Source organism: Lepidochelys kempii, chromosome 3 (assembly GCF_965140285.1).
Source record: "Lepidochelys kempii isolate rLepKem1 chromosome 3, rLepKem1.hap1, whole genome shotgun sequence".
In the NCBI taxonomy this organism is placed as follows: domain Eukaryota; kingdom Metazoa; phylum Chordata; order Testudines; family Cheloniidae; genus Lepidochelys; species Lepidochelys kempii.
The window spans coordinates 92,654,255-92,666,699 of NC_136382.1; the positions used below are offsets into that span (position 1 = coordinate 92,654,255).

A 12,445-nucleotide genomic window follows, 5' to 3' on the forward strand; every position below is an offset into this window, starting at 1 on the left:
GAAATTGGCCGAACCTGCAGATAAACAAACCATTCCGGCCCATCAGCGGATTTCCCTGATGGGCCGTGTGCCAAAGGTTGCTGATCCCTGATGTAGGATGATAGCACGCCATGGCTTACCATACAAAATGGCACAGACAGATCCAGAAGAATGAGTATGGTCATTTTGCCTCATGTACAGACTAGAGGTCATTTGTAAGTACTACCAATGATGTTTCCATTCCATAAGATTGTATGACTCCTAATGGCGGGATACTGACAGGGGCCAAGCATGTTTGGAGGTGTTTCTTTGCTATTTTATTTTGCTCAAAAATGGGAGGTTTGACATGAGGCAGTAATAGGCAAGGTCTCTTGGGTTCTGAAATGGTTTCTTGAGAAATGGCAGGACCATGGCATACTTTATGGTGGATGGTAGGTTTCCTTTTCAAATGTGGCATGGGTGAACTCTCTAGATGGTCCCAGAAATCACTCATCAGCCATGATAAGAATAGGTCCAACTCACCCCAAAATGTGCCAAATTCTATGAAATGGAAAGGCACTTATTCCAGAGGGCTGTTGCGGTCCACAGAGGAAGTCCTAGATGTGGTTTACCATCTTGAGGTGTTACCAGTTATTCAAATTGCAGCAGCCCTACATTGCCACAGACTTCCTGTGTGACCTGGGGCAAGTCACTTAGCCTCTCTCAGTCTCAGTTCTCCATCTATAAAAATGGGGATAACAATACTTCCCATACTCAAAGTGGTGTTATGAGGATAAATATATTAAACATTGATGTGCTTTGAGATCTACTGCTGAAAAAGGTGCAAAATAAGAGTTAGGTATTGTATTACATTATTAAAAAGATATGACAGTTGTGCTCTGTATGCTTCAATGGCTCCCAGGTAATTTCTGTGTACAATTTAAGGTGTTGTTCTTAAACCATTAAATGAGTTGGATTCTGATCGCTTTAAAGGCCACCCATCTTGTCATGAGATACTGTAGTAATTGAGTTGTAAGGCACATGAGTTAGCATTCCCTTGATTTATAGAGGAGGGGGCTGGAAGCAGAGAATTTTCACTGAGGGGCTATTATTTACAGAAGCCAGGTCTTAAAAAAGCACAAATGTGCTAACGTCCAGTTCATGCTACAAGCTCTATTTGTTCTCGGATGCTTGTTGATGGGAGAGTGGTTCTGGTAGTGAAGGGATCCCAGACCCGAGGTGGGGACATTTCTCTCTCACACACAAAAAAGAAAGACCACAGGAGGTAATTATTTCTGCTTGTCAAACTACAAAGAAGAAACCATTAAGCAATGTTCTACTTGAGTAACTTATTGAATGCTTTATGCACCTGGCACTCACTTGTCCCTGTTTCCCCAAGAAAGCTGTTTAACATTTAATCTTTTCTCAGAGGTTAGACTTTTATGCTATTTTGGGTAGTTACTTTCTGCTGTCTTCAAGTTTCTCTAGGCATCTGGTATTCTTCAATTCCTGCCTTGAACAACAACTAGTTGCTGCATCCCACACCCATTTTGGCTGCATTTCATTAGGGGTGAATCCTGTGTAGTTAGTGTCCCCCTTGCATACCTTTAGCATAAAAGGTGTTATATAAAATGTACCAATTAGGATTACACAAGAAAAAAAATTATTTTTTAAGAAGTGAATAGTAGCTAAAAAGTCTTCAATTACTTTTGCTTAAATTCTAAGAGAAACTTCTTAATACAGTCACCTATTTCAATACTAAATTTACATAAGCTCACAAAAGTTTACACGTTGTTTTATTTTTGGGGAAAACACAATGCCAGCATGGCTGTATGTTGCATTTAACTTTCCAACAGTGACAAGTTATACCAAGAAAAAAAGATAAGTTTGTTAGCTAATATATTTCCAAAAGGCTTTGTACTTATCCCAAGTTATAGAACTATGAACTGTATTCCCAGAATGCCTTGTGCACATTCTAAGCTTTAGAGTGGAAATTTACTCTAGGTAAACAGTGTGTAACCCCTGTTCCTTGTATGTGTAGGAACCGTCAGAAACACAATGTACATTCTGAACTATGCTTGTCAAATATAAAGTGTTGCTAGGTGTGGTTAGCATAGATGCTAGGGTACTGGTGCCAATGTCTTTCTGCTAGATAAGAAGAGGTAATGTTGATACTAATAAAGTGGAATTTTCTGTTCTAAACAAGGGGGTATAACATATGAGCCAAACTGAGCTCATACTTTTGGAACAGAGTGAAGATGTAATCTGGAAGTCTGTTCTCCAGATTGGTATGCATTTGCCTTTGTATACTGTGCTGATCTATCTTTGATTAATAAACTGATTGAACCTGGTTATCTGATGTCTTAATAAAATTACTGAACCCCTAAACAAGTTAAAATTCTCAAGGGCACATACCCACATCAGTACAAGATAAGTAGCTGCAGACTGAAAGAACAAAGTGTACTTCTGAATTTTAGAAAATTAGAAAAGTTATGTGGCCACAAAAAACCTAAACCATAACCAAGACTTAATGGCAAAAATTCTTGTACTTTTTAGTTCATTCATCAGCTTGTGCCTTAGAGCAATACAGTAACTGTTTTCGAAAAGCACACTTGATCACATAATTAGGACTCTGTGTCTGTCACAGAAGTTGCGGAAGTCACGGATTCCATGCCTTCCTGCAACCTCTGAGACTTCTGCAGTGGCCAGCGTGGCTGGCCCCAGGACCAGCTGCTCAGGTGGCCCTGGGGACAGCCACACTGGCTGCTGCTGGAGTGGTTCTGCAGCCAGCCACATCAGCTTCTGCTGCAACTGCCCCAGCCACGGCTCTGGTGGTAGCTGGCCCCAGGGACCACCTGAGCAGCGGCTGATACAGCTGGCCCCGAGGACTGCCTGAGCAGCGGTTCCAGGAGTGGTGGGAGCAGTGACTGACCCCGCGACTCCCCCACATTGGCAGCTTGAGGGGCCACAGATCCCCCAGGGCTCCCACCCCATAATGCCCTCCCCAGATTCAATCAGGGGTATTTATGGTATAAGTCATGGACAGGTCATGGGCTGTGATTTTTTGTTTTTTTGCTTGTGATCTGTTCATGACTTTTACTAAAAATACCCATGATTAAATCATAGCTAATGGAGAAGGGAGGGGCTTTAAGGAGAGATTTAAAGAGGATTCGTCACACAGCTTAGTAGTAATTTTTGAGTGGGTTTGGAAATATAGGAAGTCGGAGAAATTGCAAAAGAAATTATAAGAACCTGTTTCTATATACTAGTCTGAGCCTCCTGAAGTTAGGAATTTAAGATCTTAAGAGGGGGTTGTCATACCCAATACAAGATTTCAACAGAGCAAGGCTATTTATGGCCATGTTTCCAGCAGAGGATAGATTACCACAAGCGAGATGTAGAAAAATGTTTACTGTCAAGAATGATGCCGTAAATTTCTGCCCCAACAGCAAAAGTTAATGTCTGAATAAAAGACTGACAGAGTCAAGCGACTTTTTCTACAGGAGGGGAACTTCATTCTTTGAGGCATTTGTAATCAGGAAGTTATGATTGCCTTCTGATGATTGCTCCAAAACCAAAGAGGGATAGAAGTGAGGTAATGTATCAGGTGCTAGACTAAACAGAAATGGTTTCCAAGGCTGAAAATATCAATGGGCTCACAAAATGCAGAGACGGAAAAGACTGATGATATAATCTGGATCACCTCCCTGGTGGTGGTGGTGGATTGTTCCCCATTATACATTTGCAGTACTAATATTTTATCCACTTGAGTGAGATGTCTAGATGCAGAAGAAAGCCAAAGGCAAAGCCTTGAGGCATCTTATACCAGAGGAGACAAGAGGAAGATGTAAAGCTTCCACCGTGTGGTTTGACATCAGACCAAGCTAGGAGAGAATGCTGAAGATACTGGACCAGATATCCATGAAGTATGCAATGGAAGTCAGACGGCTGTTCAAAGAAGAGTCACCTTAGCACTCCCATTCTTGGGTCCCCAGGCTGATGCCCTGAAATTCCTTTAGCAACCACATGATGCTTTAACAGCCCCAACTGTGTGAACTAGCAGCTGGAAAGCAGCAGACCATAAGGACATCTGGCCATGACTCCTATGTCAAAAGCAAGGAATGGCAGCTGACAAGTCTTTGTGGTATCAGAGAATCCTTTTTTGCACTGGGTAATATTGCTGGGGAGGTGACTACACTGGTTTTATGGCCAGGATCCACTGACAATACAATAAAAAGTGGCACCTACAAAGAATTTTGCTTTTTGACTCCATGCCAGAGGTACTCAAGAATAGTAGCAGCTTAGTGCTACTCTGATCAATAGTGTGAAAGTAGCACAGTGCTCAAGTAAGATGAGAAGAGAAAGGAATCAATACTGAGATGTAGGTCATTAAGCACCTGTAGAAGGTCAATATCTGTACTGTGAAAGGTTAAATGCCTAACTGAAATCAGCCAAAAGGTGGAGAGCGGATAGAAGTTAAAAGATGAGTTTTTCAAAAAGAAGGGTGATAACAGTGGTTTTGAATACAGGGAAACAGCCCGTGAAGATGGAGTAGCTGATGATGGCAGAGAGATATAAGGGCCAATCATGAGGCTTTAGAATGGAATAATTTGGTGTGGAAGGGAAGTCTGTTCACTATATTGGTTCACAGATGAGGCTGCATTTCAGTGAAAGCAGGAAGAGAAGGGAGTATTGGGCTGAAAGTGGATCAAGAGATTATGCACAAACATCCATTTACAGTTTAAATGGAATTGTTTGGCAGTTATGTAAAACAGTGGCATGACTTTCAACAATTTCACAATTTATTACTGAAAACTCAAATCAGAAGTTAATAATAATTGGATTTTCGGGCATTTCTACATTCCAATTAAAAACCCGCGGCTGGCCTGTGTCAGCTGACTCAGGCTTATGGGGCTTGAGCTAAGGGTCTGTTTAATTGTGTAGATGTTAGGGCTTGGACTGGAGCCCAGGGTCTGGAACCTCACAAGGTGGGAGGGTCCCAGTCCTTGGGCTCCAGCTTGAAGCTGAATATCTATACCATCGTTAAACAGCCCCTTAGCCTGAGCCCAGCGAGCCTCAAGTCAGCTGACATGGGGCAGCCAGGGGTATTTAATTGAAGTGTAGACATTCCCTTAGACACTTTATAACCATTCAGATATAAACCCTCTGAAGCCCAAGGGCCCAATCCTTGGATTTGGAACCTGCTCTTTGATGCAGGACCTACTCCTTTCAATCTGGGGTTGGACAAGGCTGGTTTAGTCTCAAACTTAAGATAAAGCAGCCAAAAGTTTGTTCCCCAAGCTAAAAGTTTGTTCACCTGAGTCCAGCCGCTCTTTGACTACATTCCTTTTCACAGACACATCTCCAAGCTAGGTCAGGTAGAGAGGGAAGGGGAAGAACAATAGGAGAAAGAAGAGTTGGTGGATGCAGCAGTGTGGGAAGAATAGGAGGGAAAGTTAGATGGAGACAGTGGAAGGAGCTATGAATCTTGCCTATTTACAGTCTTGACTTGAAGATCTACTCAATGTCATGTGATACAGCATGGCCAGAAGGCAGCAGGAGAGTGATATAGGAGAAATATGTAAGTCCCAGGATGAGAAGCCTTATTCCCTGTAGAGGGAAGAAAGGTTTCTAAAGATTAATTAAAAGCACCTGAAGCCAATTAGAGCACCTGAAGCTAGTCACCTGATAAAACCCCCCAGCTTCAATCAGCCAGGAGAAGGAGTTGGAGCAGAGAGCAGTTTGAAGGAGTTGAAGTAGAGGAGAGTTTGGAGAAGTGCCGTGGCTGGCTAGAAGACCAAGACCCTAGGTAAAGAGACACCTGGCTTGTGCAGAGAGAGAGAGAGAGAAAGCAGGAAGCCCCACAAGCTGAAGAGCAGGAGAGGGAAGTAGCCCAGGGGAAGGAAGCACTAGTTCAAGTGGTTTACCACTATCCCTAGGGCCCGTGGGCTGGGACCCGGAGTAGAGGGTGGGCCCGGGTCCCTCCCTCTCCACTACCCTTCTATGGGTTACCAGTGGGACAGTAGATACCCTAGTTCAGGGGCAGGAAACTGCGCCCTGAACCCCCCTCCCTCCCCAAGAAGAGGAAGCGCGGGACCCATCATATTCATACCGGCAATTTGCTACAGTCATTTAACACCTCCAAAACCAAACATCGGTCACTGCTCCTCTAATGCAACTTGGCACATGGCTTAATCCATATTTGTAAAATAAGTGTTTTCAAAATAGTGTATTTAATCATTTGGTTAGACTTTCCACTAGATAAAGATTATATTTTTCATTTAATAGCACTTTGTACATAGTTAGTTGTTTCCTCCTCCTATTTGTGTGGTCCTGTGAGACAGCAACACGGAGACAAATGCATTTTAAAAAACAGAAAGATGTGGATGTAAAACAATGTATTGGCAAGTGGATTTTGAGGCAGGTGCATTATCTTAAATAACTTTTTTTTTTTAAATTGACTAGTGTGTCTAAATTAAGAAGCCCTTAGTTTTAAAGTGATATTTAGAAATATGTCCTGTAAAAATCAAAATTATTTCGCTTACCAGATGTTTTTGGAGTTGACTGTGGTGCTCTTTATTAAAAAGAAAATAAGAATAAGCTAAAATATATTAAACAAAAAATCTGTTAATTCAACATTAAGGTTGAGATCTTAATCACCCTCACTCAAAAGCTGCAAAATGCAGTCACAGTTCCCATGACAACTGTCCCTCTATCCTCTAGTACATACACTAATGATAACCTTTCATTACATGATCACATAACACTGGGCAATCTGACAGCCTTGTCATTTCAAAAGCAGTGTTTACTGTATTCCTAAGCGGGAACTAGTTGAAGTCTGCTTGTGATCCCCACAGCATGCATATTCTGATCATTCTCAGAACTGACCTTCTTTTAGATCATTCCCAACTACCCTGTCATCTCTGTCCGCCCAATTTCCTGTATCTTTTTTCATTTTGTTTTCTGTTGGTTACCACATTTTTGCCCTTTTTTTGTTACTAATAAATATTTCTTCAATAGGACTGATTTAGTGTCCACAGATTTTTGTTATAGCAGCAATTCTATACCCTATTTCACAGACATTAATTGGTACCCTTTGATTAATTACAATACCTTAGCAAGTTATTAACAGTATTCTGCATTTATCAGAGCTACTGATCAGAATTCAGCAGAACAGTGTCCCAACCAGGGCTATGAAGCAGATTACTGCATTTCTTCTGCACTTATTTACAAGCCTCTGAAATACTTACTGTAATTCTTGTAAGATCAAGACCTTCATCCACTTAGTAATACAAAGAATAAACTAACAAAATGAACAGATATATTAAAAGACTTTATTCACAATAGAGAAATTTTTACAAATATAGTTCTTAAAAATTAAGCATCTTGATCTGTTATGTCTCTCATTACGTCAGAGATTTATATAAAGGTGGAAAAGACTAAATGGAATATGTACAAATCAAAAACAATAATGGAGAGAAATGGATAATACATATGATGAAGTCACCATAGAAACAGTGAGTCATTGGGTATTGTAGAACTGTCATACAACAAACATATGTAATATTCATTCCACAAACAATCAAAACAACTGTTGTTTTTGCAACTTAATTTAAGTGCCATTTAAATTATTCACCATTTAGAATTTAACATGTAAACTTAACTGAACTGTTATATGCTGAAAAGGAATGAGAGTTTAGGCAATGTCTTCACAAAGATATTTGATACACTGTTTACAGTTTTTCAAAATTCAGCAGTTTCTCTTCCATCTGAATTATCAATTACATATACAGTGGCCTTTAAATCATCAGTTTCCACAGAGTTAATTTCATATTGTAAATACTAGGAAAATACCATTTTAGCTGTGTGGTAACTGTTGGTAAAAGCGGACTGATTAAATGGTGATCACTAGAACATTTCACACTTTGGTGTTTTGGGGTTCTTTTTTAAAAAAATCAATATTCCTGAACTTACAAAATAGGGTATTCTTACAGTTGGCAAACTCTACAGGTTGTACAATCTTCTTGTCTACTTACATAGTTTACAAAAGGTACAATACAGTGCAGTTCGTACACCTGAATACCAAATATGTTGTCAGCAACAGAATCACGTATCAACTTTGTGCTCTTTCAAATCATAACCCGCAAACCAGAAAAATTACACTCTTCAAAATTTCTGTATTCCAGGGAAATCAACATGAAATTTAAATATCTAAACACTTAGAACCCAACTTATACAACCATTTTGCATTCTTTACCTTTATTTGCTGGGAGTAAGGGAAATTTGTATGTACAATAAATTTCCCGCAATTTGTCCCAAGATCACTAAGGGTGTAGAAGACCCTGATCAAGAAAATGTAAAAACCAGGTTTACAAAACACATGTCTCCAAAATATGTTTTTTCTGATTTTATTGGTTTTATCATCTGACTAAAAGAAATGAGACCCACAGAAGCGCGCACACGAAAATTACACAGCAGGCAGGACAAGATGTTTATGGAGTAACTGGATAAAAATTCAATATTGCCTTTTTTTTTTTTTTTTTTTTGGAGTGGAAGGAAGTGAAAAAATTAGTTGTACTCCAAAATTAGATGGACTTGTATTCCTTTTAAAACCACCTTGTATTATATTGGTGCATCTCATAATGAAAAGGATGACATAGTTAATATCCTCAAACGATACAAATCCTGGCCCACTGAAGTCAATGGGAGATTTACCGTGCATTTTAATGGAGCATGGTAAATTATCGAATACAAGGCACCTAAAAATGTGGATACCTTGTCACTGATATTTTTTTTAATGAATACACATATGGATAACGAAGGCTCAAATCCTGATCTGAGCACTGATTAAGAGTAGCCAGGCAGGGCACCGGGCAAGTGTGTGTGTGGCACAGGAATCTCCCTCCACACCCAGGTTGTGTAGCCCCCAGCAGGTCCTCTCTGCAGGCTCAGCCTAATGATGCATTGCCTTACAAAGGCTTTATGTTCTCGCCAAACCCCAAAGGGGGAGGATTAGCCTACTAGTGGATCCTCCAGCCTTGCCTCCACCCAGGCAGATTGCGTGGGATATACACCCTTTTCTGTACCAGCGGAACAACACATGTGTGGCTGTAAATGGCCCTTTGCATCTGCAGAGGAGGGGACATGGATTTCTCCAAAATGCAGGACATGATGGTAATAAGTTTCCTTTGTTCCTAATTTTTACCTGAAAAAGCCCTATGTTGCAGCACTTCCAGCATTAAGGGGAAAAAAAGGGTTCTTGTTCTTTTGTGAAAGAAGATCTATACCTAATTACAGTTGTGGAACCATAGTGCCTAAATAACTAAGCAGGACATTTGAGTCATCATATGCACTTATTTAAAAGAAAATTGAGAATTACTGTTCTGAACCATGTTGGCTTCTTTGCAGTCACATCATCTAATAGTGTGCTTTTGCATGCTGGGAAGCCAGTGGTCACATCCTACTCTGAACATACAGTACAGTCACCCTGTCTGCAAAAGTTAAGTTCCTAATATCTATATGAATTATTCATTTAAACTATTCCAAAATGCATCTCAATAGAAAAGGAATTGTGCCTGATTTTTCCCTTTGGTGACTCCATTAAAAGTAGCTTTTCTTGGTAATCAAGGTCTTATGTCTGAAGAATACTTTTAAACAGGTTATATTTCTATAACTTTGGTCATCCTTGGAAGAAAGAGTTCTGGGCTACCAAAATGTACTAATTCTCTGCTGGTCAATTTCCATCTTCCAATGCAAACAATACTTTTTTTTTTTTTTTTTTTTTTTTTATAAAGACAAGTTTCCTTTGAGCTATTCAGAACTCCTGTTCTGATAATCTTTTTATACTACTTTGTTCCACCTGACTGTCTTAGGTCACAATCTAAACCAAATGGAATTGTTGAAAAGTAAGATCACAACAGATTAAAAAATCATCTCCCCTTCTCTGATTAGAATAATTTGTAGCCTTTAGAAAGGATTTCATAACATCTTATTTATCTCACACATCCAAACGAAAAAGCTAACAGATTACGTAAATACCGATAAACAAGATATGATTCCCTTTTTAATAATTCAATAATGCCAGTTTTTCAAATTGTTTATTTTGCTCTTACCAAACTGATTATAGAAGTGATAGTAACTCTAGCTAGAAAATGGAAGAAACAATTCAGTTTGCAGTGATATTCTAAACCAAACAAAAACAAAAATGTGAGTTTTAATAAAAACTAGGATCTGTCCAACTAATGTAATGGATTTGTAAAAATGTTTAGGTTCAATTCAAAGTATACTGCAGTTTTAAACAGAATTGTGTCTGCATCAGATTAAACTATTCCTATGTAGACTTCACTGATAATTAAAAACTTCAGAAGATATTTTACCAATTGATAGACCCGCATAAGAAGAGGCTGTCACACAGTTACAAGATTTGTCTCAGGTGACAGACAGACAAAACAAAATTAACATAGAACAACAAAAAAAGCTCTTTATACTTAATTCTTTATGGCTTTTTGCAACATGGCAAAATATTACAGCTTAAAGCAGACATCTCCTCACAGAGGAGGAAAGAATTTTGCAGTCAAAACAAAAGTGAAATAGGAAACAAGTCACATGCAGACCCCTCTCTTCTATTTGGCAAAGATGACACTGCAGCTTAATGAAGTCTAGAGACGTCAGATTTCTTAAAAAAAAAAAGTGGTTCAGCTGGAAAAATAAGATTAAAAGTTTTGCTGTAATGAATTTAGGTCCATTCATAAATCTTTACTGGCAAATATAACAGACTGCAAAAAGGTTGGCTTAAAACTCAGGAATTTAAGTAAAACTGCATCGTGTGCCCAATATTGGAAAGAAATTTCTAAGGAATGAAACAAAAATTAACTTAACATTGTTTTATTTGTGTTTTTCTTCCTTCTTCCCATCATCTCTGTGAAGAACTGGTAGAGGGTGAGCCTCAGTGTTGAAGATCCAATGTTCAAAAGGAAGAAGATCATCGTCAGAAAACAGTAAGTATAAGTACCTGGCAAGAGAAAACAGGTAACATGAGAGCACCATGAAATAACCTCAGGTTTAAACAAGAGAAAGATGGAACTAATTCATTTTCATGGATAAATATTAACTCCCCACTTCTATTGATGGAAATATTAGGTAGCAGATCTAAAGTAAAACATTATCAACCAGTGACAGTTACTAACGTTTTGGCACCAAGCATTGAGACTACTTAATTAAAATTGGCTTCACTGCTTGACAGTAGCAGGTGGTGATGTAAAAATTTCTGTTATGATAAACAAAAAAGATATAAAGTCTAGGTTCTCGAAGTTAAACAGCACTTCTTTTTCTGTTTCATTCTTTTTGGTTACATATTATTACAGCAATACACAGTCATGACAAGCTTTTATAAATGACCACATGCATCAAAAGAAAACTGAGTGCATGTACTGCATCACAAATCCTGTTTGCCTTACTCATAAGAGCATGATTTGGTTCAAGGTATGATATTTAGATTAAAAACAGGAATTGGAACAATACCGTGGATACGTTTACTAAATAGGACTATATTAATACTAATAATAATCACCATTAAAAGCAACAACACTTACTCACTGTTATACACAGAGATCTTGGAGATACTGTAGTATATATATAAATTGTACACTCAAATACTACTGCATGGGAACTGTTGGCAAATGCTGACCTTTTAATTCTTACCACTATACTTAACCTTTTAAAGTACTTTACATTTTTCAAATTACAAAGTTTTATAGCAAAATATAATCAAAATAGTTTTTAGAACCCCCTGTATCTTTCTTTACCTTTGTCATTCAGTGCACAGTGCAGTTGGCACTTTCAGCTGAGGTTGCCACATTGGCTGTCTACACTAGGATTTGTCTGAAAAGGTTTCCGAATGTTGCTAACACAGGTGGAACTTCCCTGGTGACAGGAACAGTGTACACAAGGCTCCCAAGGCTATAAAGGACTAAAAGGATCAGCTTTCCCTTTAGAAGGCAATGGAAATCAGAATACTTGTAAGCTGTCAGATATGCTGTCTCATTTTAAAGTACCTAGTTAAATGAATAAGTGCCACCGTTTAAGTAAACAAAAAGATTAAAAATGTTATAAAACATATTAGAATAGCTTTGGTACATTCGGATTTCAATTGCCTTCTAATAAAATGAAAAATTTCTGCCCTTCCTGTCTGCAGTTTCTGGAGGCAGTTCAAAGCTTTAGCACAGCCTGTGCTAGCCACGCCCCTTTCTCCAGCTTGCTGCCAGAGGATTCATTCCAAAGCTGTGTAAAAACTTGTAGAAAATAATTAATAAAAGTCATTCCAATGCCAACAAAGTAACTAGGTGCAGTGAGTCCTTGCTTATACTGTAACTATTCAAATAAAATGTCGACCCACATCTGGAAACCCATCCAGGGTGGGTAGAATTGTGGGAGACACTAACAGCAGAAAAGAAATGATCAGGTAAGAAAATTTCCAATCTTCAGCACA

General features: G+C 38.8%; 1 protein-coding gene across 1 annotated transcript in view; it reads right to left on the bottom strand.

The window, feature by feature from the left end:
* Positions 1 to 7,278: 7,278 nt before the first annotated feature.
* Positions 7,279 to 12,445, bottom strand: part of MAN1A1 (mannosidase alpha class 1A member 1) — a 215,307-nt gene continuing 210,140 nt past the window's right edge. Inside the window, exon 12 of the mRNA XM_073337170.2 lies at positions 7,279 to 10,969. Coding sequence (XP_073193271.1) covers positions 10,843 to 10,969 — 127 coding nt within the window. The 3' untranslated portion in view covers positions 7,279 to 10,842. The remainder of the gene's footprint in view (positions 10,970 to 12,445) is intronic.